The sequence below is a fragment of the Actinia tenebrosa genome, unplaced genomic scaffold, assembly GCF_029948245.1.
Source record: "Actinia tenebrosa isolate PJP-AT-01 unplaced genomic scaffold, QUT_ActTen_1.0 PGA_scaffold1__47_contigs__length_23844297, whole genome shotgun sequence".
In the NCBI taxonomy this organism is placed as follows: domain Eukaryota; kingdom Metazoa; phylum Cnidaria; class Anthozoa; order Actiniaria; family Actiniidae; genus Actinia; species Actinia tenebrosa.
This window is the reverse complement of record NW_028292578.1, coordinates 4,973,508-5,001,295: the sequence shown is the minus strand read 5'-3', so window position 1 is coordinate 5,001,295 and position 27,788 is coordinate 4,973,508. Positions and strand designations below refer to the sequence as shown.

The following is a 27,788-nucleotide window of genomic DNA, read 5'->3' as shown; positions in this document are numbered from 1 at the left end:
AAACATGCCTGCCATACACCAATTCATTTAACACAATGTTTTACCCAATTTTTGATTTTTCATGTCAATGAAGATATGGATATACATCTTTTCTCAGTAAAGCTAGCCGAAAAACAGGACAGGTTTCTGAAAATGATTAATTGGGTTTCCTGTGGCAACATTAGCCGTGACCATCAGGGAGCTTAGGGTACAGTGAATTTTTATTAAGTAACGCCTGGTAAAATTCGTGGTTTGACTGGCTGATGTCGGAAAAAACTCAAAATAAGCACAATGATTTGGGTATAACTTGATGTTTTACCTCTAAAGATAGCAAGAAAATGTCGTCTGTGTCTGTTCCAGTGTCTAGTGATTTGCCTGCTGAATGGGAGATGAGAACAACAATCAATGGACGAGTGTATTTTGCAAAGTAAGAGATGTCGTGTCCACCACAGGACGATGTTTAAACTAAAAGTGATTTACACTTCTGTATGTCAATACCTCTGTTTAGTACTAAGACAACAAAAGCTATAGAGTGACTTCATTTTACCTGTGATAAAATAGTACGCATAATAGTATTAGACTATAATGCACCTATCAATGTCTTGCTCCAACAGGGGGAGCCCAGGTATACCCAGGGGCTATTGACATCTTTGAAAAAAAATGTCAATGAGCCCTTCTTAAGGGCCATATGAAAATGTTGTTTTTTGAGAGTTTTACTCTGAAAACGAAAAAAAAGTTTCAATAAAAGCCTAGTAGCCCCTGTCATGGGCAAGGTTCTTATGTCAATAGCCCATAATGTGCCTGGGCTCTCCCCGGTGGGGCAAGACATTGATAGGAAAGTTTCTATTTAAAAGTTCAAATCTTTCAAGGTTATGGGAATGACTTCCCATTCCTCATCTGGGCACATTTCTATTTTTGCCATCTATAGATCAGACATCCACCTAGTTTTAGCAACGATTACACTTATTCACTGTCTTTTGATGAGTTCTCTACATTCCTGGAACAATTCTCAGTGGCAACAGGATCAATGCCTATAGTTGGGGATTTTAATTTTCATGTGGAAGAGTCTTCTGATAGAATTGCTCTTCAGTTAAACCTGACTCAACATGTCAGGCATGCTACAGTACATATCATGGAAAGCATGTTCTAGATCTTTTGATCACCTGAGGGCTTGTGACTTTCTTTCTTTGGCGGCTTGGAATGATGACACAAGTTGCACATGTGGATCACTACTTACTGTAATGTAGTCTTTGCTTGCCTCATTCTCGTATTTACCTAGGAACTTGTAGTAATCATCTTCCCCTAACACAGGAATGAACTAGGGTGAACACTTGAATATTGAATCCGTAATTACATAATTAATATCGTCTTACAATTCATAGTTATTCATTAGTGTAGCAAGCCAATCATGGCATGTGACATGTGACAGTGTTTTTATGTATTGATTAAAAAAAACACAAGAAACTTAAAGTCGACTCAGCTTTGATTTTTTCCAGGGGAGATGGGAGGCTGACAAAAACCCTGATGAATAAAAGATGTAGTGTTTTATGGGATTATATGAATTAAACATCAATAGTTTTAATTCACATAAAACACTAATATTTTATTATTCATTAGAGTTTTTATCCAATCCAATCTTCCCTGAAAAAAAAAAATTAGAAAAACAAAAATTCAGCACAAAATAAATGGAAATTTAACTAACCAGAAACTTAAGGATTCCGCATTCATCTCCTCTAACTCTTTACCTAGATCTTGAAAGGGCTCTTTGCCCAAGAATTTCAAACTTGATTCTTGTTTGAAAGCAATGATTTTTTACCAAGGACTCTTCAATTCTCAAAAAAATTGTGCAGCCCACTTTGTAGCATAGCTGGTACCGCATAGCTGTGGTCCTTGCTAGTACTCAGTGCTGCATTAAGGCACAAGGCCTCTTGATTTCTACTTTTAGGTTCCTTGAATCTACTCATCTTGGCGAATACCAACCAAATGCAAATTTACTTTGCAATACAAACTTTTCAATACAAAGTAACTCCCTACAGAATTATTTTTTACTGCATGAGTCGTCCTTCATGGAGCGCCAAACTCGCATGTCCCTTGAGAATAAATAAACTGCAACTCGTACAATGTTATGCCTACGAAATATCATTTTTGGTCTAAATTAACGACGCTCTCTAGCAAAGGGTTTAGTTAGATTAAATATTAAGAACAAGTATAAGTTTTCTAAGCCATTTATTGACTCAAGCCCATGTTTTATCGGCTATATATCAGCTGTTTTTTATATATTTTTACTTACACTGTAATGTTGTTTGATGTTATCAGTCATTTGTTAAAGACAACACAGTGGCAACATCCAGTGACAGGAAAACATATTATTAACAAAACAGGTAACACAATCAAATCTACACCAACCTAATATTGCAAATGAGTTGAAAAACAATATATGGTGTGTAATAATTCATCCTAGTCAGGGGGATAAGTGAAAGTGTCTTGGCCCTGATCCAGATTTCCTGTTTTTTCCTCGATTGAGGATTTTGTGGGTTTTTTCTGGCCTTCCTGATAATATCCACTTTCTACTAAAATGACATTTTTATTGTATGACATGTCTTCGAAATCAATTTTGTTATATTTGTAATAAATAAAGCCTGAGCGTTTATCTGTCGTACTACCGGCTCAAAACTTATCCATCAGATGTACTTGAGCATTGATTGTGCACCAGTAATAATACTATTATTTAGAAATTTTTCATAGTCTAATATTTATTAATAGAAGAAAATTCTTTTAAGATCTGCCACATGAATGGAGGGAACCAGAACACAATGTCAAAAATGAGTATGTAATATGGAGACGTACAGCTGTTAAAAAAAATTGTTTAAGAATAACATCCTTTTTTCATGAGGGTAGCACTTAATAGCCAGTGGCTAGCAAACCTGTGGCCCTTATTCCGTGATCAAATTGGAATTTAGGAGTTGATTTTTGCGGAGGGAGGAAAACCGGAGAACCCGGAAAACCCTCGAAGCACAGGAGAGAACCAACAAACAACTCTACTCATATACAACACCAAACCCGGTGGGTTTGGTATTGTTTTTGAAATTGTAGTTTGTCCTATTCCAACGAGCTTGTACTCACTCATTACTGTCCAATAGTATTTTAATCCCTGATTTCAAAAAATAATTGTCACTTCAACAACACTTCCCCATCACTTTTAGTTGTTATTTGCCAGTGCATTGACCCACAACAAAACCTGAAGTACCAAAACTGTTAGGCAAGGGGTTGGCTGAACATCACTCAACACACAGCCGGTTGGCCAATACACAGTCAACACACGGCTATTAGTCAGCCAGCGCTCAGTCAACAGTTGGCCAACTATCAACCAACAGTCAGGCAATAGTCAATTGACATGTTGACTGGTCATGAAGTGCACAATTACCAAGGTGATTGATACCAAATAATTTATTATGTTATTTTGTTATTGACAGCAATACCATGTTTGGGATGACATATAGATTCAGTGAGTCATCTACTGCTATGCATGTGTTGAAAGGAACCAATCTAAAAGGACATGTGGTTGTAATAACAGGAGCCAACAGTGGCATAGGTAAAGATGGTGCTCTGGAATATTTATGCATCAGTGCAGGTTTTGGGTTTGGTTCATATGATGTGATATGATATATGATATGATGTGATGTGATGTGATGTGATGTGATGTGATGTGATGTGATGTGATGTGATGTGATGTGATGTGATGTGATGTGATGTGATGTGATGTGATGTGATGTGATGTGATATATAATATATAATATATAGTGTTTTCAAATAATTAATAGACATTATAGGATAATATAATGAGTCTTTCATATTTATATTTACATTGTATTCCATGATGTTTTTAATTTGTAATGCGCATTTGATCATATTCAAATGTTAAAATGCACAACATAAGCAATAAATATTATTATTATTATTATTATATTATTATCATTTTCTTGTTATGAGGAAAACTAAAAAAATAACTGGAAAAATAATATCTGGAACTTTGTAGTGAAGAAATTGAATTGAATTGGATAAAGGAATGAACAAACGAATGAAGAAGTGATGACATGACATAAGTGAATGAAAAAAAGAAATAGATGGACAGACAGAGAGATGTATGCATGTGCATGATCAACTCAGAGTTATTTCATAGTAAGATAGTTAGAAACTAAAAAAGACAACTTTTCTCATTCTAACCAGGCTTTGAATCAGCTAAAGCACTTGCCTGTCATGGAGCACATGTTATTATGGCCTGCAGAAACATGGTGAAAGCACAAGACTCTTCAACAATTGTCAAGAATGAGTGCCAATGCAAGGTTATCTGTTTTGTTTTGTAGATCATGAATGCAAAAACTTCTGTATTGATATACTGCATGTGTTTATGGGTAGTATGGCTGGCGTATGCTGCCTACGTGTCATACTTCTTTCACCGCTGTGAGTCCACTGGGTCAGGTCGCTGGTTCAAGCCCTGCAGTCGCCACATGAATTGAGTTTGTTTGATGTGTTGTCCTATGCTACGAGGGTTTTCTGGGTTCTCTAGTTTCCTCCTCCATTAAATCAACATGTGAGCGGAGTGTTGTGTGCATAGAACAGTGATTTAGTGGTAGTGTGTATGTGTGTGTGAGTGACAAGTGTCCCACTTGAACCACTAAACACATAAATAGAGATTAGTTTTGCTGTCTGTCTGTCTGTCTGTCTGTCTGTCTGTTTGACAGTGTGGTCCAGGTTGCTCAAGTTCAGAGAGAACATGCAATTAAAGACCCAGTAAATTAGAAAACAAGACATTTTCATGATATGACTTCAACAGTTGGTTTAAAGATAAGCTACACCTCATGAATAAAGTTTAAGTAAACGTCATATCATGGTAAATAAGATGACATATTAAGCTAAACTATAGGAAATTTTTTATTTTACTGGGTCTTTTTAATTAATGGTTCTCCCAGAAAGTGAGCGGGCTGGAACACAGTGCATGTATTTTCTCAGGGTATTGAAGCTAAGGTTGATACAATGCATTTGGACTTGGCATCGTTTAAAAGTGTTAGATTGTTTGCAGAAAACTATAAAAGCAGGAAACTGTGAGTAAATGTTGTGTATATTATATTTTTATGTTATATATTGTTGTGTAATGGAAATTATTATACAATAGAGCGTCTTCATGTAACGTCACAGCAGCCATTATGGGGCATTGAAACAATACATTTTCTATCCTCCGGGAAATGAACTCTATTTTTATGCAAATACTGGGCAGAAAGTTTCTATTGTTTATGGCTGTCTTCTCACGTGAGTGAAAACACTCTATAATAATATGTTTATTAATTTGATTAGTCTAGATTTTTGGCTAGCACGTTTATTTATTTATTTATCAACAATATTTATACAGAGGTGCCCAGTTGAGCAAAGCTGGTTTGAATGAGGCTCTATTTAAAATAAACTTACTATAGTGATGAGTGAGGGTTAGACTAGGAAGACATGTTCATCACACCGTCGTTCATTGAGACTAACTCATACACGTCAGTGGTGATATGTGATATTTACATTGTATGATTACATCATGCATTGTAATCTAATCTGTGATTGTTATATCCCTCCCTTCTCAGATGGATACCAAATTATCATTTTCATACTAATCAACGTTAATTACTCAGTTCACAGGCTGCTTTATTCTAAAACAGCCATATGTGTCGCGTTTTAGGACCCAACTTTTGCTGTATTGTTGCCCGTATTGCGATACACCGATACACAACATGCCATAGGGCTACATATCTAAGCAATCCAAAATCCAATGTAGTCCCCCGGTCTCTCAAAGGATCAGCTAATTAATATACACCACACGGCCACACATACAGCGATACAGGCGATAAACAACTACACAGCACTACGGTGATACAACGATACAGACGATACAACGATACAACGATACAGGCGATAAATAACGACACAGCACTACGGTGATACAACGATACAGACGATACAACGATACAGGCGATAAATAACGACACAGCACTACGGTGATACAACGATACAGACGATACAACGATACAGACGATACAACGATACAGACGATACAACGATACAGACGATACAACGATACAGACGATACAACGATACAGACGATACAACGATACAGACGATACAACGATACAGACGATACAACGATACAGACGATACAACGATACAGACGATAAACAACGACACAGCATTACTGCGATACAACGATACAACGATACAGACGATACAACGATACAGGAGATAAACAACGACACAGCACTACTGCGATACAACGATACAACGATACAGGCGATAAACAATGACACAGCACTACTGCGATACAACAATACAGACGATACAACGATATAGCACTACTGCGATACAACGATACAGACGATACAACGATACAGGCGATAAACAATGACACAGCACTACTGCGATACAGACGATACAACGATACAGATGATACAAACGATACAGACGATACAGCGATACAGCTTTTAGCTTTTCAGAATGATTTGTACATTATCTACGTCTTACAAAGTACATTGCTATAGATTACATTATCTAAACAAATTCGAAGTATACAATATCTAGCATTTTTTTAGGTCGAAAATCAATGTCAATGCAAAGTGTATAAATGTAAGTCCTATAGTTCAGTTCTTTACAGTATTGAAGGACTCGTTAATAAAACTCTTTGTCTGGATCGAGTAAATAAATATAGATTACTACTTAGGTTGGTATACACTCAAATCATAACCAAGGGCCAGCGCCGTATACTTTCTGATTGCTCCTCTGTATCATTGTATCGTTGTATTGTCTGTATTGTCTGTATTGTCTGTATTGTCTGTATCGTTGTATCGTCTGTATCGTCGGTATCGTTGTATCGCCTGTATCGTTGTATCGTCTGTATCGTTGTATCACCGTAGTGCTGTGTCGTTATTTATCGCCTGTATCGTTGTATCGTCTGTATCGTTGTATCGTCTGTATCGTTGTATCACCGTAGTGCTGTGTAGTTGTTTATCGCCTGTATCGCTGTATGTGTGGCCGTGTGGTGTATATTAATTAGCCGATCCTTTGAGAGACCGGGGGACTACATTGGATTTTGGATTGCTTAGATATGTAGCCCTATGGCATGTTGTGTATCGGTGTATCGCAATACGGGCAACAATACAGCAAAAGTTGGGTCCTAAAACGCGACAGGTTTATCTACTTCTTGTAGTTTCTGTATCTGCTCTCAAAGGTTGACTTCTTTTAGACGTTGTGACTTCCTTAGTGGGATGTTGGTTGTTACAGGTTGAGGTTTTGTCGTGACTGAAGCTTTGCCTGTAGTCGAGGTTGGTGATGTTGATGTAGTGATCTTTTATGTGCTGGTATGCTTCCACAGAAATCAGAACAATTCTGTCCATATGTAGGATTACTCCGTCTGTTACATACAGTTCTTCTCGTATGTCATGGTAAGGTTTCAAACATGGTTTGACATTGAGCCATTTCCCTGTTTGAATAACTTCTATGAGTCCCTTCATTTCTCTGTCTTGGTTTTTGGCTGTCTGGATCTTGTTCCAAACCACCGCGTGGTCTGCTTGGGTGACTGCTTTGACGTGTCTTTCTAAGGTGTTGTTTATTGTTTCTGGAAGTGGATATCTTGACATGTAGTCTGTCATGTTTGACTTTGAATTATGGGATAGGGATTAATTGCTTCAAAGTCGAGGTTCTGCGTTCTCATGATGCTTCGTTCGATGTAGCAGTGAGGATTTAAGATGGAGAATGGTATTTCAGCATTTGTAAATGTCTAAATGTCTTTTTTTGGTTTACAACCTTGACTGTTAAATTACATATATTATATGTATATATGTGTGTGCATATAAAACATGTAACAAAGGGTGGCATATAAGTACACTCCCAACCTCTGGGGCCTTGGGTTCAATTCCCTGACCCTTACCAGTATCACGTGAGTTTAGAGCTTGTAAGGTCTCTCTCTCCCTTGATTCGAGGGTTTTACTTCCGGTTCTTAGGTTTTCCTTGAACAAACTACTGTAAGCTATTCAACTTGATCTGTGCAGCTTAGTGTCCTGATTTGATCAGTTTGAGGTTATTTCAGGGTTTAGTTGACAGGTTTTGTGTGGTATTAATTATTATAAATTATGTGTATTGATTGCAGTCCACTTCATGTCTTGATTTGTAATGCTGCAGTTTTGGGTGGTTCATGGCAACTGACAGAGGATCACATTGAACGAACATTTGCCATCAATTATCTTGGCCACTTTCTTCTCATTCAACTTCTTCAAGATCTTATGGTTTCATCTTCCCCAGCAAGAATAGTGATGGTTTCCTCTGAGTCACACAGGTTTGTTAATGACATAAATATCTTTATGTGCGGGCGGGGGGAGGGGGTAGGCATTTCTATTTCCAATTTAATGTTGCAGTGCCTGCATGTCCTGTCTAGCGAATGTCCTGTCTAGCGAATGTCCTGTCTAGCACATGTCCTTTCTAGCGAATGTCCTGTCTAGCGAATGTCCCGTCTAGCGAATGTCCCGTCTAGCAAATGTCCTGTCTAGCACATGTCCTGTCTAGCACATGTCCTGTCTAGCACATGTCCTGTCTAGCACATGTCCTGTCTAGCAAATGTACCATATGATTATAGTTTGACTTTATTTCTTTACATTTTTCAGGTTCCAAGATTTTGACTATTCTAGCAAGTTGTGTTTATCTAATGTTCCTCTGCCAAAAGACAAGTATTGGTCTATACTTGCATACAATCAATCCAAACTGTGCATTCTACTTCTTTCTATGGAACTCAACAGACGTTTTCACCATTTTGGTGTCACAAGTAATGCAGTTCATCCAGGAAACTTGATTTATTCTTCACTTTGTCAAACCTCTTGGTGGTATTGGGTATTTTTCTTGATAGCCAAGCCTTTCAACAAAAATCCTGTAAGTACTTTATGCTAGCTCTAATTTGGAATAATATCTTACTGATTAATGCAGTAATCAGATCTAGTGAAATCTGGTATTAAAAGATATTTGTTTAAAATTATGATGGAACTTTGCATAGCAGATATAAATTATCTGGAAACAATGTTATACTGTTAATTTATTATATATTTATTGGGTATCCTCAAGATTAAGATTAAAAAGTACACACTAATAAGTGCACAGAAAAAAAAGCTGTTCTTAATTATAATTTTCAAAAGAACATTGAATAAAAAGGAGTCATTCAGTATTGGTTTTGATCTAACAGCTTGTTCATCAACTTTCTATTGGTTTGCAGAGTCAAGGTGCTGCTACTGTAGTTTATTGTGCAGCTGACCCTGAATTAGAAGGAGTAGGAGGATTATACTTGAACAACTGCCGTCAATGTACACCATCAGCTGAAGCAATGGATCAAGACAAAGCCAAGACATTATGGGACAAAAGTATTAGGATGATTCAACGTTCAGATGGTCTTATAAACACTTCAAATGATATACTTGATATTTAGTGAATATTTTCAATAGAAAACCAACCTACCAGCAAAATAGTAAGGCAATAAATCTATTTTATCTAATATTCTATCTTGACAATTATTATTCTCAATAGCATGCTGGGAACTTTGTAAAAAAGGGTATTCATTTGGTAGATGTCAATCAATCAAAGTGTTTCCATGGCACTGTCAGAAAACACAGAATCAAAATTTAGAAGTAGATCTTTGCATAGATGAAAAGCAGAGAATCCCCCCAAAAAAACCCTTGAAGCGCAGGAGGCAATCAGCAAACAACTCTACTTACATGACACCAAACCCCTTGAAGCACAGGAGAGAATCAGCAAACAACTCTACTCACATATGACACAAAACCCCTTGAAGCACAGTAGACAAACAGCAAACAACTCTACTCACATATGACACAAAACCCCTTGAAGCACAGGAGACAAACAGCAAACAACTCTACTCACATATGACACAAAACCCCTTGAAGCACAGTAGACAAACAGCAAACAACTCTACTCACATATGACACCAGACCCCTTGAAGCACAGTAGACAAACAGCAAACAACTCTACTCACATATGACACCACACCCCTTGAAGCACAGTAGACAAACAGCAAACAACTCTACTCACATATGACACCAGACCCCTTGAAGCACAGTAGACAAACAGCAAACAACTCTACTCACATATGACACCAGACCCCTTGAAACACAGTAGACAAACAGCAAACAACTCTACTCACATATGACACCAGACCCCTTGAAGCACAGTAGACAAACAGCAAACAACTCTACTCACATATGACACCAGACCCCTTGAAGCACAGTAGACAAACAGCAAACAACTCTACTCACATATGACACAAAACCCCTTGAAGCACAGGAGACAAACAGCAAACAACTCTACTCACATATGACACCCAGACCCCTTGAAGCACAGGAGACAAACAGCAAACAACTCTACTCACATGACACAAAACCCCTTGAAGCACAGGAGACAAACAGCAAACAACTCTACTCACATATGACACCCAGACCCCTTGAAGCACAGGAGACAAACAGCAAACAACTCTACTCACATATGACACCCAGACCCCTTGAAGCACAGGAGACAAACATCAAACAACTCTACTCACATGACACAAAACCCCTTGAAGCACAGGATAGAGTCAGCAAACAACTCTACTCACATGACACAAAACTCCTTGAAGCACAGGAGAGAATCAGCAAACAACTCTACTCACATGACACCAAGTCTGGTTGGTGTCAAACCCGGGTCAAATTGGGGAGAGGCAACGCATTAGCAGCATAATGCCATCCATGCTTCCCAAGCATGGTAACAACTTGATTGATATCCACCAAACCTACTTTGCCAATTCTGCATGTGCTACCCCTCCCTTTCCTCATCCCCTCCCCCAAAGAGCCACTATACAGGCTATAGTAGTAATTAACTACTCTTTTTTGCTTCTTATTTTACACTTATCTGCAAACTCATCTGCCAGAATATCTTGGTTTTTATCAAACAGGTCTTGCAAGTCAGGATGGAGATTGTCAGCTAGGATCATTTCACTAATTTCATTGTGACTATATTTGCTGACCAATCGTCCTCCAAACTTTTTTACAAGAAACCACACTTCATCGCTTTTTCTTTTTTCTTCTTGGGTCAATGAGATTTTCTCCACTCCAAGAGCTGCAGCTTCCACTGTATACACACAGAGATATCGCTGTGTATGAATATAATACATTAAAATTCCATAACTTCAGGGCCAACCTCTTATTCTTTATACTCTTGTTCGATTACAAAATTTTAAATATATCTATATTTTGGACTGAAAAAAAGGAAAATGTTACTCAGAATAGCTAGCAATAAAGTTAATATAGACTATATATTGTGCTGTCACTTGCCTGATCTCCAAACCCTTGGCTAGAGGTACCCAAACCAAAGTTATTTGCCAGAAGATGAATATCTTTTCTTTGGCCTTTGTCAAGACACGGAGGGAATTCTAAAACAGCCTTGGCATCATCCCTGCCAATGTTTCGAAACCACTGAAATCATATTGATACTCAATAACTAGTGAGTTTTGCATTGCCATGAAAAACTTGTTTGTTTCCTTTCAGATCATTTAGGGACAGATCAAAAATTAGAGGGGGGGAGGGCTGGTGCATTTTATTTTTTGCTTGTATATTTTTAAGTGGCCCTCTCTTTCCTTATATATTAAAAAATTTGGCCCTCCCCTAAATACTTGCACAATTTTTTCTGGCCCTCCCCTCCCCCATAACTTATAATTATTTAGGCTGACCTTGTATTTAATATAGCAGTAAAAAACGAGTTGCACGTCTTCCCAATCTTGTTGTCACAGTAGTTGTGATTTAATATGTTTAGAATGAACTGTTTATTTGTTTAAGAACATGCGTAATAGGTAAATTACAAGCCTTAGATGAAAAGTCTGTACTACTTTTTCCTGGGATTCTACCAGCTCACTAGATACACCGTGCTGACAAGGCCCAATACAGGCCGAAACAGCTGTCCACCGTTTCTAGTTGAGATGGCTCATTTTTTACGCGACTTGAAGTTGTGAAAGGCTTGTATGGCACTCTTCTTCAGTCATTTCATACAAGGCTCGTAATTTACCTATTACCCATGTTCTTATAATGATGTTTGAGCCCATCCCACAGGGCTTACCACCTCATCTATCATGTTTATTTGTTTGCTTACTTAGGAGCTCTAAAAACTGTTGGCTCCAAATATAAAATAAACAAAACAAAAATACAAAACAAATTGATTTAGCTTTCCTTATTATATGGAGACAATAATATCAGCTTCATCCAGTGACAGCATAGTTCATTTTTTACATTTCTTTTGACATAATTTTTATGCACAGAAAAGCTTGGCCCTCCCCTTAAGACTTGCACAATTCTTTCAGGCCCTCCCTTTTAGCCTGCATGAAAAGTAATGACCCCCCCCCCCCCCCCCCCCCCATTTGCACAAGCCCTCCCCCCCCTTTAATTTTTGACCTGTCCCTTAGTAATAGCTTCTCCTCAACAATCACATACAGGACTAGACAATGTAAATAAATCAGTACCCTCATCAGTTCCCTTAGTTTGTCTTGCTGAAAATCAAGCTTGAATTTCTGGCACAGGATGTCTGGTGTCAATGGTTTGACTTCCATCTGCTGGCCTGGCAAATCTATGAACATTTCAAGTATTGATTAAAGATACATATGTATAGATAGATAATGTATCATACTTGAAATACATCATAGTTAGTAGAATAGATGTAATGGGAAGAAGTTAGACAAAAGATTAAGACCTTCTTTCAAGCGTTTATCAATGGAATCGTTGCTTACCTTGATATTTTGTTTTTGATTTTAGAGTAACAACAATTTCTTGTTTTCCAAAGTGTCGTGTGTCAAGATGTGCTCGTTCGTTTCTTCCTCCCCCAGACGACAATCCTCTCCTCCGATGAGGAGGAATATAACGATTCTGGTTCATACTAGTACTATATTATCATTTGAAATGTCATACTTCCGCTTTCGTTTTCGATATGTGAAACTAGCTCGTTGACCAAGAAATAAATAGTTTATTGGTCTTCCTGTGGTATATAAATTAATTGATTGGTCTTCCTGTGTTAGGAACGCAAGTGGGGTTTTATCAAAAATCGAGCAGGCCGTAAGCTTGTTTTTTTGCCGTACCAAACTCGAAATCGCTTTTGGCGATGTTTTTCTTGCATACATTCTTCTGTGCTGCTGAAACATGCAACAAAACCTTGCTTGACCAGCCGTTTTTGAAAAATGTAGAACTAGTCACTAGCTATCTACAACCTTCTGCAAAATAAAATGTGCCACCTAGTATTCTGGAGTACCATCCCCCTCTCCCCCCGTAGCAATGTTGTCTCGCATGCATTTTACCAGCCAACCGCTTCACAGTGTAGAAAACTTCCTTGACCAACATTGCTAGCGGAAAAGGGGGGAAAGTGGCACATTCATTTGCAAAAGATTGTAGCATTTTTCTTACTGCGCAGCACACGCAGTAATTAACACAAGGGCTCTGGGTACGGGTAAAGCTTATAAAGGCGGCTGTTATTTTTTAGACCATGCTATCTTTGACATTGCTTTTTATTCAACTTATGCAATGTTATCTTGAAAGAAATCTCTAAAACACGGCTTTCGCATTCTTGATAATAAATGTTTTTAAGGAAGTCAATCTACAGGCACTGAAATATAACTGGTATTTTATTTATTTAATATATTTACAGGAAAGACAAACATGGAGACAATGACAAAACAACAAGCAATTATTGAAATTGTATACATTAAAAAACACTCGGAAACAAGGAAGGTAAACATAGCTTCAATGTATTACAGAAATAACTTTATGATTAAATTACCCAATGGTTTGGATTACGTTGTCTTATGAATATTGATGAGCTATTTACATTAGCTTGTTTGAATCCCACCCAATACAGAAGTTCTGTACGACATAATCAGTGTTTCTAAGGATCGCATTTCGCGTACTCTTCATCGACAAATTGTATAAGCTTGGCTTTTTTACTCGTACTAATGAATTCATTAAGTAAAGCCCCCAAGGTATGAACTGCTGCAAGGGGCCAAGCGAGAGATGTTCTGAAGTCCTAGCCAGTTGGCTGTCACCTTTTAATTGCTATATATATATTTCTTCATTCAGTATCTCCAAGACGTCAATTCTTTTCATTTTCTTCCTAATTTGTAAAGTCATTGCACATGCGTTTACAGTGTTATTCCCCAGAGTATACCGTCCAGGGAATGTCAATACTACGGGCTAATTCACATTCAAGTTGAAGGCGTTTTCATCACGTAATCGCTAAGTGACGTAATAGGGTCGGAAGAGGTGGTAGGAGTAGAGAGCTTAGAAGTAGCAGCGGGACTATTAGATCTGCTGGAATCTTTAGGTGATCCTGTAGTAGCTGTGTGTGGATTGGATAAAGGGCTTTCATTGTTCCCACCAGATGCTTGCTGACCACAAACATGATGATGATTTTCCCAATCTTTATGTTGACAAAACGAGCCACAATATCGAGCAACATTACAGCCGCTACACGTCTCTGTAGCCTTGCGACCACAATTCCAGCAGCTCTGGAATCAAGAATATTATTTGCATCAATAAAAATATTTACACAAGCAGTGTATGAGGATGAGGATCTTACTTACCTCGTTAGAATCTGTTTGCACATTACTGTTGGCAATAGTTTCTTCAGTGGCCGCACGTCGTGCTTCTAACACAGCTTTTTCCATCTTGACATGAGCACCAGCAACTGCTTCATTTGCTTTCTCTTCGGCAGCTCGAACGGCTTTCTGAAGCTCAATTACTGCTTGTCTTTTCACATCACTAACAGCTTCTTCAGCCCGACGTTTAACCTCCGACACGCGCTCTTCAGTTTGTTTGATTGTTTTTGCCATCAGTTCCCCTTAAAAAAAGAGAAAAGAAAAAAATATTTTATTTCACGTCATGGCGGAAGTCATTGTAGAGTCTCCCACAGTAAGCTAACAAACTGTACTCATGAGTGGCATCAGCAGGAATGGAACCCGCAATCTGACCAGCTGGATTCACAGTGGAGAAGGTCAAACAATATATAAGTTGCCATCCCCTCCCCCACCCCCGACAGTCGAGCAACTATTTGACAACTATCTGTATCTTTCGGCTCACCTGTTCGTCGTTTGATTTCCATCTCAGTTTCATCGGCTGTTTTTCTTGCCCATGTCAGAAGCTCTTCTCGGTCCTGTTGACATCTTTGCTGTAAAACTGACACAGCTCTCTTTGTCTTATCTACCATGCCTATTATACACTGTAGCATCTACAACAGTACAAAAACACATTAGAATAACAAACATCATCACATGTAAGTAGAGTCTGGTACGTCTCCCCCATGATTAAAAATAACTAAAAAGCTTAATTCCTATTTGATCTATGCATAATCCATGCATGCCATGACTCCTTGAGTTACATTAGTCCTGAGTTCATTTCAGGGTTTGATCTGATTTAAATCAGCCCAGAGGTTGTTCCGGGGCTTCAGTGTGTGAGGGTATCTGTGCACTGACTTAGGTCAACAAGTCGAAACATGTCTTTCAAATTTAAAAGTGTTGTGTTGTTTTTAAAATTGATTTGTTCTTTTGTGCTATTACGCTCATATGGGTATATTTACCGTGTCAACATGCCTCCAGTCATCCATCATAGCATCATGTTTACCGTCTAACATGTTGATTGTGTCTGTTGCTTCAGCTTCACGTGAACTGCCAGCTAGAATCACAATGCAAACACTGCCATAAATACACATACATGACATTCACTGGAATGGTACAGTATAAGTATGACACTTTACCTAATGGCATTGTGAGATCCTCCATACGCAGTTGACCTGGTTTATGAAGGTTGGTGTTGTTGGCTGTAGTATGAAGAGAAAAATACTATCAATACTGTAATCATAACAGTCTACCCGCTGCTGGCACTTTCAAGGTAAGAATGAATAATATGTATGTATTCTTTCATTCCCACCCCTGATGATGTCAGTGATTGACGAAAGTTCAGGCACAAAATAAAGAAATCTATAGCAGTGCACGGCCTCAAATGATTCTTTTTAACTAATTTACAATATTATGCTACTGAAGGACAATTTCACTCATCAACTACAAGCATACATAATGTTGACAGTTCTAAAGCAGGGATTCAATGACAGAACAAGCAAGTGCTTCTCAACCCTTCCTCACTTCTTTATAACTGTGCACAGCACAGCAAGCAGGTTTTTGGATTTTCATTATATATATATTTTTTGGATACAAATAATTATTTGTGTACATGTTGTTGTGTGCTTTCACAAACCATGAGTCCAATCCAAGCAGAAAACAAGATTTATTACAGATTTCATAAACATGTAAATCCTTATTTGACATACCCAAGCATGGTCTTTTTGGCGATGACTTGCCTATGTCATTCATCATCTGAAAGATATCAAAGATGTTATTAATATTCTGCATAATTGAGCATTTAAGCATTAACATAAAATGTTGACCTACCATGGATAATTCAGGGACACCATTTTCTTTGGGTCGATTTAGCAAATCTTGTGGCCTACAGGAATAAATATTTATAATACGGCATATGAAAAGTAAACCACTAAAGACTTATATCACTGATTATTAATTAGCACTGATTGGCTGGCTACCATGTTTATATCAGAGGACAGAGACAATGCAAAATCATTAAAAAATATTTTATAAAAGGAATATAAAACAGCTGCTTATGCTTCTGTACTATAATACAACACTCTAGGAGCTGTAGAGCATTTGAGAAGCAAGAAAAACACTCAGCTACACCTCATGTTCCTTGCTTCTCTCTTGGTGTACAGCTCCCAGCATGTTTGTATTACTGTACAGAGACACGCATGCATGTTTTATGTTCCTTAAATAATGATGAATGTGGCATCTGAACCAGACGCAGATCATCACTAACAATGAAAGACAGTTTATCAACTGCACAAATTATCAATCAAAATCATCAATCAATAAAGATAAGCCAAACAAAAACCAAAAATTTGAGCACTGTTCATGTTTCTGTGATGAAGAAAAATCCAGTAAAGGCTTTTATGTGTTAAGTTTTGGCTTCTCTCCATCAAATTAACAACACTTCAAGAAAGAAGTGTACTATAGGTTATAACATACCTTTCTCTACTCTCGCTGGGTGCTTTTCTTTTGCCACTTTCACTGACTTCTAAAGGAGTTAATTCATCAGTGTCCAATGGTGGTCCATCTCTCTCATGTAGGATCTGTTCATGCTGATGAAGGTATTGTTGTGGTGTCTGTTTGGCCATTTGTGCACATTGTAGTAGTTCACGTTGTAACAGAGGAAGATTAGCCTGCAATTTGTAGCATTAAAAACATAATGATACTGCTTCCAAAGGTACAATGAATTAAAAATTTAATAATATTTCAGCTTCGAGTTCCCTTTTGCTCAGGGTTAGCCACTACTTTGTGCAGAATATTCATGTGTTCCAGTCAAGGTCCATGGAATTTCAAAGTGTTTTGTATTGTTGAAGTTGTAAATTCTTTACTAATTAACATTGGTATTTAGGCTAACCCTGAGTAAATGAGTCTGTAATCAAGAAACACAGCAGTAATTTGGAACTCCAAAATGGTCTATCATGTATTAAGAAGAATATCAGCAATGACAAGGAAAATCCTGATAATTTTCAAAAATTTTGAAAATCTAATGTCAACCTAAACAGAAACATACAAAAGCAATTTTCTTGTTGGTAAATAAATGTATCCATGAAATATCCATGAAACAAACAAAAACCATGATTACCTTGAGAAAGGGTATGACAAAAGGTCTGAGTGGAAAGTTGGTGGCTTCTTGTAGCTGGGTATGAAATTCCTCTATCGATATTGTAGAGTTCTGAAGTAAAAACAACCATACATCACTTATCAACTGAATCCTGTACTGCATCATAAAATAAATGAATATTTGACAATAGTGTGAACATAGGATACCTACCACAAGGTTCATAACAAGTCCTCGTACACGCTCACCAATCTCTGGTGATATATCTGAGCCAAACTGCATTAGAGTAGTGAGAAACCTTTTCAGTTTGCTTAACTGCCTTGCACCACATGCAGGTGGAAGCTGATTGAGGGAGTTACCAATACCTGTAGGTGATATTGGACCAGTAGGACTTGAATGGATCCCATTCACTACTGGAGATGTTGCATTGGATATTGACCGTACATCAGCAACTATTGGTGCTGACGAATTAGACGTTGGTGAAGACACAGGGGGTCCATTTGGAGGATGTGCAGCTGTATCAGTTGGGGAATCTGGCATGCTTGCCTCTCTCAGATCTACCGGAAATAGAAAACATGAAATCATTACAAAATATTCTATATATGTATATATTTATAGAAAGAAAAAAGAATATGATTTGAATAAGCAAATAAAAATCCAACTAGGTTAGCAATGGCATTTAATGCATAACTATTAAATCTGTTCCAGTATTGCTAAGAATTATAATAACATGGAAAAATACATAAAACTAAAACCTCTAAAACTAAAATTAATCCTTCCTAATAGGACAACAATATAGGAGAAGCATTATATGTATATATATGAATAGGCTGTGACCATCTTTCTGTGTTCGTTTGGTGATTGATCTATTATAAGTCTGACTGATTAAATCTGGTCATCTTGTAATGTAAATTAGATAATCCATTGGGAGAACACTCACTCAAATATAGAAATATTTCCTTTAAATATCACAATAAGATTTGCTGGATCACCTCATATCAACATAGCAAAATATTTCATATTAACTGATCACAAAAGACATATTTTTGCAAAAACTTTTCACATTTCCTAATTTCATAGATTGAATCTTAATTATGTCATTGCAATTCAGAGAAAGCTGAAAGTTTAAGGAATTATAAGGTTTTATCATCCAATACAAGTCTCGTTAGCATATGCAGATTTTAGTGTTTTGTAATGGTGGATATGTAAAGAATGATATGGCCATTGCTTGGTTTGCCTGCTGCCAACCATCTAGATCATTTCTAGTTATTCGATCTCTGTTATTCTAGACCAAGAGACAGCATTTCGTATTATTATTTGAAGGCATATCCATGTATCTTTGATGTAGTTTGATATTGATAGTACGTGCAGATGTTCTAAATGCTGCAGCCAGCCAAGTGATAAGAATTCGCTCAACCATTGCCTCTGTGAAATACGCCAAGCATAATCATACAAGAATATTCACCTATAAAGGTTATGAATAGTAATAAGACATATGTAGAGGATATTCGTACCATAGGAAGCAGGTTTTTAGATAAAGACAAATCATTCAAAACGCACTACAGCAGATGTTGTTAGCAAAATTCAATTACAAACGTAGGATTCGCAATAAGCCTTTCCGTCCTTTCCGCCCGAAAAAAAAACTCCTTACAATTGTTTTGTAGTTACAAAGAGTTTATTGTCCAACAGAAGTATAAGAAATTTCAATCAAAAACTGCTATACGAGAGGCTATGAAACAGTAGACTAGTAAAATATCCGCCCAGCAAAAAAATTGAAGATTATTGAAGCTATGATAATAATCCTTGGCCAACTCAAGACTTAAACGTTCTGAATCTAATACAGTAAAGTAGCATAGTAACTAAGGATTTATAGAGAAAAAACGAACTCTTAAAACTTTACTCGTTTGCAAACGAAACACAAAGAAGAAAGGAATAAAAAACAAAGCGAAGCTGACCATGACTGGATCAAAATGGCTTTATTTCTACCAATGTGGCGATATAAATACTGTGTTACTGGGCCATAAGTTTCATATTATGGATGAAACTCAATAATTTCGTCAGAAAGGCTTGATATTCTATCGTAATACACAAAATAAAGTCTTCAAAGACCACAAAGCCTTGAATCAGACGAAAGGCTATCAATAAATTATTAGACCGTTCAGAAGAAAAATAAAAGAAAAGCCTGAATATCTTCTAGTAAGACTGAAATAATAAGGAAAAAATACAAATTCAAATGATTATTAAGGTGTAAGATTGCTTTAGAGTTGAAAAAAAGACAAAAATAGAGGAACATGATAGCACATTCATTGAACAACAAGAACAGCGACACTAGTCTTGCATGATGGCTTTTTTCGCTCATTTTCTCTACCAAATACGATTCCAATTCAAACTCAGACAATCTGTACTATAAAACTAACATCAATAAAGGAAACGGAATATATTTTACCTGAAGTTACAGCCGGCATTACAATAATCCGTAGCAGAAAAAACAAGAGTCGTTAAACCAACTGACTCTCTTCCATTGATCGACCAGCCATCACAACGACGGCCATATTACCCTGTGACGTCACTGGTCACATGTCTTGTTATCGATTATTAATTATATACATATATATGCAGCTGGTACATATATATATATATACATAGGAGTATAGAGGTACAGCCACAAAACACTGCACGTGTATCACACCTCACAAAACATTACTTTCACATCCATCAGTACATAGTATTATAGCTATTTTACTCCAATGAACAATATGATTCCAAGTACAGAATTTCTAAACCTCTTAACCTCATGTTTAAATTTTCCTTATAAAGTTCTCTCATAGGATTTACTTAGTAAACGTTTTTCTTCAGCAAACGGCATTTGTTACTATGAAACTTAAATGATTTTAATATACGAGATTTTTAAAATTAAAAAACCACGAGCCAAGATTTATGTATTATATTTTCAACGATTTCCTTTGTTTAAGGAGTAAAAACAAATTGAAATCAATTTTAGCTTTTAAATTTTGAATTTCGTCGTTTTTACTTAAAGAAGAAAAAATGTCCTAGAATCGTAAGCTTTTAAGAATAAAACTTAGAAATAAAATCTTATAGGAAATAAGAAAGGGGTTTTAAAGAATATCGTTAAATAACGGTACCTTTTTCAAATTCGGTATGCATTTTGAATTTTCATCTTCATGTCAAAGATAACATTTCTTAATTAAATTTTTTCAGGTGCCATGCATATTCGTGAAATATTCGTGCAATACACCTGTACATCCGGGACCTACTGCAGGTGCATCAATGTGGCTCGCTCGTTGTTTGATTGACTTATTCTAAATTTGGCCATGGATGACAGGCTGGCCGTAATGAGGAAAGACTGAGATGGGGAGCCAACCAACATCATACTAATAGTTGGGCACTTTGTGAATTACTGATTGATTTTCACAAACACATGTTGGAAAGAGATTTGAATATATGCTGAGAAGACTAAATAGTGTTATGGCTTGCTTGGCGATTCAGTCCCTATCACAAGAAAAATAGATGAATTCAATGACATAATTCATGGTTCCCGGTGAATTATTTATCATCCATCCATTAGAGTAAACTAACACATGTTTTGAGAAAACTATAGGAGTAAATAAAGTGCGATATCCGCTGAAAAGCTTTTTCATGGATGCGTATTTTATTTCTTCCCTTAAAGGCTATTACGAGATAAAAGACATCCTTTTAAAAAATTAGCTCGAAAGAAAGCCTCTGAATGTAAAATCAGCTAAAATCGCTGATATTTTTCTCCCAGTCCGGAGTCTTTAAAAACCATTTACAAAAGCCGAAACGCCAGCAAAACATTGAACAGCCTTCCTCGATGTGATTGGTCAAGTCTAGGCACGTGTACACCGTACTGTTGGCTGGATGAGTTGATTAATGAACATCTGTCGTGCCATCAAAATGGGAAACACGATGATGAAAAAAATGATGTACTGACACTGATCCACGCGTTACAGGTTAGGACTTGTAGTACCTAGCTATCCCTTGCCATTTACATTTGATATCGAGATCCATTCTATTACCACAACACCACGAACAGTGTTTAAGTTTCACTTCAAATCTCACGAAAACATTGTCAGCAACAAAACACTCTGGGCACTACACTAGACCAAAGGGAAAATGTTATACGATGTAATGATAAAAATGCCACTGGAAATTATATGAGGTCTTGAAGCGAAAGGCGAATATCAATTAATCGAGCGAATGTTAAAAAAAAGTGAACTTGAAAATAAAAATATTTTTGAAGACATAAAATAAGAAATCCATAATGATTGCCTACCGCTATATTTAGCGTGATTCATCCCGGCTCTGAATTTCATTTATCCTGATGTTCGACTACAAAAGCTCCAACGAAAGCCTGCTTGTCTTGTTGCAACCGCCTTGGTATAGTCAAACCAAAGCTTTGTAGTTCTGACATCGAAGTTGTGTTCTTTGGAGCGGACACCTGTACATCCGGGACATTACGTCAGCCAAGACAGCTGCAGGCGAGCTGTGTGCTATTATTAATTAACACAGAGTCCGCGTTTGACATATAAGTGCGTGAATTATTTACATCTGCCTCAGTATCACATATTAATGATTTAGAGAACGTTTTCTCGTAACGAGGGTGTGGCGAACTTGCATCGACCACCAAGTCAATTAAAATCTAGTCGCGTCTCCATGGAAACATATCTAGTGGAAAGACTGGCTTCGTTACTTATATCTTCGATCAGAGTTGACCAGTGCATGATAACGTGCCAGTGTAGTGAAGTTTTTCTCGCAAAAAAGCTGTGTAAAGAAAAGCTCTCTCTACTGCGTAAATAGCTTAAGTTGGTATGGGCCGCCAAGAGTTTATCTCACTTGAGAAAATCTCACGAAAATTCTAATCACGATTGGATCACATTATTTTGATTCCTGGAACTATTTTACATTTTTTTAACATTAAATTTGGTAGTAACTATATGATCACATACTAAATAGCAATACGCCTGAATCACCGTCACACTCATACTGATGAAAAAATTCTCTATCCTGCTGCGAGTTCATTATAGCATCGAAAACCTTATCATTAATCGAACGATCGCTCCAAATGAGCATTTCCAGCTTGGATATGTGTCTTTATTATAATCTTCATCAAAAATTATTCAAGTACTAAAAAGCAAAATTACGATTTTTTCAGTTCTTACGCGCGTACCGTTAAAAATATTGTCGGTTGTAATATAAAGTAAAGCGCAAAAGAGAGTCATGCAGCCAATCCTTTTTCTTGTTAAAAAAACTCATTTTCAAATCTTCTTGATTATTCATTTTGCTCCTCCACAGTAACCGGAATTCGTACAGCTCTTTAAATCAATAAAGCCTTTCTGATGAGAAAATGGTTCATTACAGAAATATGGTCATGTCATTTCCTAGATAGAGTCAAGTAGGAATATTGAATATCATTAGCAGAGAAAAAAAACTGACGGTGTCTATTTTGGCTAGAATACTGCGTCATAAACACAAAAGAACGTGAAACATTACAAAACAAATCGATCAAAAGAAAAAGAGTTTGACATCTGGTGGTTGAAAAGAAAATGACAGGGGTGTTTTAGGTGGATTGTTGTTGTTTTATGTCCAACACTTTTATGTCAGCATGCTTTTGAAATAAAAACACGTCAATTAGTTTTGAAGCTTTATATTTTTACACAGAATAAATTTTGAACGGAAACGTGAGCCAGATCGATATGAATCGTGCATCCATTCAGGCTGGATATAAGTATATACTGTAATTGGTGGCTTGTGTAGATTAGCCACAAGCTCTAAAAATAAATACCATTTACTTTATTGACATGTTTGAATTTAATTTCACTAAGAACTGAGAAAATGGTTTTTCGAACTTTTGTTTTTCCACATTTAACTGGCATCTTAACTTCTGGTCAGTGTTTGTTGTGAGAAAAAGAGAATGTGGTTATATGACACAGGTTGGTTTTTAATGACCTAGTATTCATTCATACTTTTCATCCTTACATCAAAGCAGTTTGTGGCCTCTATTTTCATTTCGGTAGCAGCTGGTTTCAAAAACTTATTATGGTTTTTTTCTCTCTGTTTGGCTGCCAAATGAACAGCCCCCGCGCTCACTCGATAAGCTAAGGCACTGCAGACTTTTTGATGATGTTTGGCGCCAATTTTCCTTGGCCATTAACAGAACAGCTGTTATGGTTATGTACCAGGGTCCATTGCGGTAAGCCGAGATGGAGCCATGATTTATGTATAGTTGATCATTCGGTTAAGTTAGACTTGCCAGAGGCTCTTTACTATTAATATATTCAAAGTTTGTTTCGGGGATTCTAGACCATACCTTGGTAATACTTATTACTATACACTTCGGTTAAAAATCCCGTGCATTTCTACGACAAATAATTGTCAATTTTATAGCCGAACTGGTTATTGATGAGGCTATTATCATCTTTGCTATCGATAGCAAATTATGGATATATATACGTATCGTGGGATATATTAATACAATCTACTATCGTGGACGTACATGAATCTTCATTATCTTCTCCTTTATCATCATCATCATCCAATATCTTCAAATCTCTTTTAGACATTCATTGATAGTCTTGATAGTTGAATATTGTTGCATCATAAATTATTTTTATGTTATGTGGTGGTTTGGTTGTAATTAGCTTCTATAGTATTGTTGCAAAAGCAAACCATTGAGTGATTCAATGTAAGTATTGATGGTCGGCAGTCGATGGTTGACAATAAAGAGTTACGATAGAATTCAAGGCATTTCGTACAGAACTACAGCCTATTACTGGCGAGTATTAGTTGTGTCGATCCAAATACTTTTGTGGGTCTGCAGTTTTGTAACTAACAGGCTGTCATAATGAAATCAGTTTCGCTTTCATTTATCACTATGGTAATCATAGTAAGAAACAATCTTTATACTGTGTAGAATATCCTGGCAATATGATCATCCAGTGATTGACACATGGCTTGTACAAGAAATTGTTGCTGTTAGCAACCAGACGCCATCGGCATTGCATGATTGTCATTGGAAGACACGTGTGCAACACATTTTGTCGCAGCGAAAACGGAAGTAAACCCGTTTTAGAATGAAATTGTGTTTGACCGCCGGGACTGAAGAAAGTATGAATACGACGAGGGTAAAGAAATAAACTAGCTTCCACGTCGAGCAGGAATGTAAAAAGAAAAGAAAATGACGAATAAGAAATAAATGAAACTCAACCCCTCGATCGCGGATCATTGACATAAGGTTACAACTGACCAAGATAAACTATAACCAGGCTGAATGGATGTGAATCTAGATCATGTTCCTGAGCAGAGCACGTGTCGAACAAGTGAGTATCCTTTATCTTCATCTGTCCTGAAGAGTGACCTGCATATCATGATCCGATGACGCTCTCGCTGACTGACTGATGCAGCAATAAACCGGGTGTCTTTCTAGTCTTCGTAGTATCCAATCCATAATACGTACAGTTTATCATTAGTAAGATCCAAAACAGTCAAACAGTTCTTATTGACCTTGACATTATGTATCCAGTTTACTAGCTTCCATATAATGAATAGCCAACACGCGTCCCATGCACCTGCCTGAAGTACAGCGGGTTTACCTGTCTAGTCACCATGGAATCCTGATTGACGGATGACAAAACATTGACCAGGGCTATTCATGTCAATCAAGAAACAAGGAATAATAACTGATGTAACTGCTTAAAAATAGGATATTAAACAATCAAAAATATTGCTACTCAGTATCATTCACTCAGTCGGACCGGCTCACCCTTAGTATAGAAGTCCTTCTCTGATACCACCTGAATAGCCGCTACACATACAAGTCATGCATCATTTTGGACAATCCAAGGTGTCATTCATCAACAATGACTATTTTCCTCATGTTTTAACAAAACACCGAATTTCCTAATTTAAAAACTACAACTCAAAGTAGTACTTTGCGTCAGTCATATGATCAGTTGTCCGCTGACCATCATGGATCGATGTGCATGAATAGTTTCCGCATGTCTACGTATCCACGTTAACCGATCACATGTAACAATCTATTGAGATCAAGTGTTCTTCTCGTCAGTAGTACTAATATATTGATGAGGGTTAGTGTTTAGTGAAATAATTCAGTGTTCGTCCATATTTATTCAATACCAGTAGAGCCTAGTTAACGTACATACATTTTTCTGAACATAAACGTTTGCTGTAGAAACCAGGAGTATAACAGGAAAAAACTTGTTGTGTCCTGATGTGATGCATACTCTAGGGGTACCTAGGAAACGATGGAAAAGTTATCCATCGAGAGATCCAGCATTAATCAGTAATGCTTGATTAATAAGATACTAGACTCAATGGATTTGAATCAGTGAGTGATCCGCCCTATACGTGCTCTACGTGTTCTTTATGAGATACGTTTAGCATGCTAAACAAGGACGAAAGGCTTCTGTCTCCATGACGACAGATTGCTGTTTAATCACCTCGAAATGAAACAGGAAGAAAGCTAATAGATGACGGCTAAGCTGAACTGAGGATTGTTATATTGACTTGATGTGGTTTTAGTTATGTATTCAGCTGTCCCGTACGTCTATTTTCTCTATTCATTAGTCACAGTGCATGTGTATATGACAGCCAGTCCTACCAAAGTTTTACCAAATGAATAAATCTGTCTGTTTTTTGTTAATAATAAATTAATGTATCCAAAGCCTTCAGAAAAACGAACGCAGTTAACAAAAATGCATTCCTTGGGCCTGTATTTGTTTCATTTTCTGGTATGATGTATCTAGCGTTCGTTACTCATACAATATACATCCCGTATTAGGTCATGCAGAAACACATAAATATAAATTAGTTAAAAACCTTTAAACTGATGGTGCTGCATATATTAGTTCGGGTAGTATTGTGGATGGACAGCAGGCATGCATACACTAGTTATTGATGACATCAAGGTCATGTGTCTCACAGATATATTATATATGATTTATATATATTAAATAATATAATATATAATATATAAGAAAACATTATTACGGACTACGTAGTCCTGACCGCAATAGGTCAAACTATTTATAAAAGGCAGCGTTCTTCCCGTCAGATCTACGTGTCAATGTCAATTGATCATGCCTGATGATTTATGTGCGCTTTTAACTTATACGTTTTTGTTCATTTCTTGACAAAAGTGTAGGGTAGATCCACACATGCTAAGTTAGAGACAACTTCAATTTATAATAAATCATGAATCCTGACTGCAATTTCGGAACACTAAGTCAGTAGTACTTGCCTCAAGGTAACTCCATGCACAGCTCGATCATGATTCATATACTATACAGTCTACTATATATACACTTGATCATCCGCCCCTAGCGGACTACTATACCTTGCCTGATGCCATATCTACAAAATATTTCAGCCGATCTTGTAATAAAATGTTTTTCTGCCTTCAAGAAGGAATATTCTATGAGATGAGTATAAAAATATAATACGATACTTACAGCAAGTTCGATCGGGGTAAATCTTGGAAAAACCGCTCTCCAACATTGAATCTGATTTGTTGTTGTGATTTCTTGCTGATGAATACTTTCTTTCCGAAGAGTGAAAAAGATTTTTGTATGCAGAAATAAAAATCGAGTCACCTTTGCATACAAGACGACTGTTATTTATTTAGCTGGTAAATACTGAGTAAACTTATAGGGGATGGCTCGTTAGTCCGTCCCTTACTCTTACTAGCCGACCGGCGACTTGCTATGTATGTCTGCAGCTGCTATACCAAATGCTCTAATGCATTCACCGAGAAGGTTTGTTGACATTTGTGGGCTGCCAAAATATATAGCATTACTAGACTTGATTGTTAAATTTTGAAGCTCCACATCACAAGATATGCACATGCGCAATCGATACCTTTTCGTATATTTTTCTGTTTTCTTTCTCTTATCTTATTTCAAAGGAAATTAAAACGCGACTGTCAATTCTCCTTTGAGTAAGTCTTCGTTTTTGTTGGCA

At 37.0% G+C, this 27,788-nt stretch overlaps 3 protein-coding genes across 5 annotated transcripts; 1 reads left to right on the top strand and 2 right to left on the bottom strand.

Moving 5' to 3' along the window:
• Positions 1 to 225: 225 nt before the first annotated feature.
• LOC116299544 (WW domain-containing oxidoreductase) lies at positions 226 to 9,541 on the top strand. Its single transcript, XM_031708215.1, has 9 exons — positions 226 to 406; positions 2,296 to 2,360; positions 2,760 to 2,805; positions 3,453 to 3,571; positions 4,207 to 4,322; positions 4,990 to 5,081; positions 8,156 to 8,341; positions 8,667 to 8,928; positions 9,266 to 9,541. Exons 1-9 carry the CDS (start codon positions 318 to 320, stop codon positions 9,473 to 9,475), a joined length of 1,185 nt encoding a protein of 394 aa, XP_031564075.1. The 5' UTR covers positions 226 to 317; the 3' UTR covers positions 9,476 to 9,541.
• LOC116299545 (uncharacterized) lies at positions 8,630 to 13,018 on the bottom strand. The gene is made up of 4 exons (XM_031708216.2): positions 12,812 to 13,018; positions 12,548 to 12,651; positions 11,370 to 11,510; positions 8,630 to 11,188 (listed from the first exon to the last, which is right to left on the bottom strand). Exons 1-4 carry the CDS (start codon positions 12,954 to 12,956, stop codon positions 10,916 to 10,918), a joined length of 663 nt encoding a protein of 220 aa, XP_031564076.1. The 5' UTR covers positions 12,957 to 13,018; the 3' UTR covers positions 8,630 to 10,915.
• Positions 13,019 to 13,678: 660 nt separating this feature from the next.
• On the bottom strand, positions 13,679 to 27,479 carry LOC116299549 (protein CBFA2T1). 3 transcript variants are annotated; one of them, XM_089033284.1, is made up of 11 exons: positions 27,281 to 27,479; positions 17,988 to 18,331; positions 17,799 to 17,888; positions 17,156 to 17,349; positions 16,511 to 16,565; positions 16,390 to 16,435; positions 15,820 to 15,882; positions 15,643 to 15,737; positions 15,147 to 15,294; positions 14,651 to 14,907; positions 13,679 to 14,575 (listed from the first exon to the last, which is right to left on the bottom strand). In XM_089033284.1, the coding sequence occupies exons 1-11, from the start codon at positions 27,324 to 27,326 to the stop codon at positions 14,273 to 14,275; spliced, it is 1,641 nt and encodes a 546-aa protein (XP_088889410.1). In that variant the 5' UTR covers positions 27,327 to 27,479; the 3' UTR covers positions 13,679 to 14,272. The 3 variants fall into 3 exon arrangements, with proteins under 3 accessions (XP_088889410.1, XP_088889411.1, XP_088889412.1); XM_089033285.1 differs by lacking the exon at positions 27,281 to 27,479 and adding an exon at positions 22,087 to 22,241; XM_089033286.1 differs by lacking the exon at positions 27,281 to 27,479 and adding an exon at positions 20,221 to 20,351.
• Positions 27,480 to 27,788: the final 309 nt, after the last annotated feature.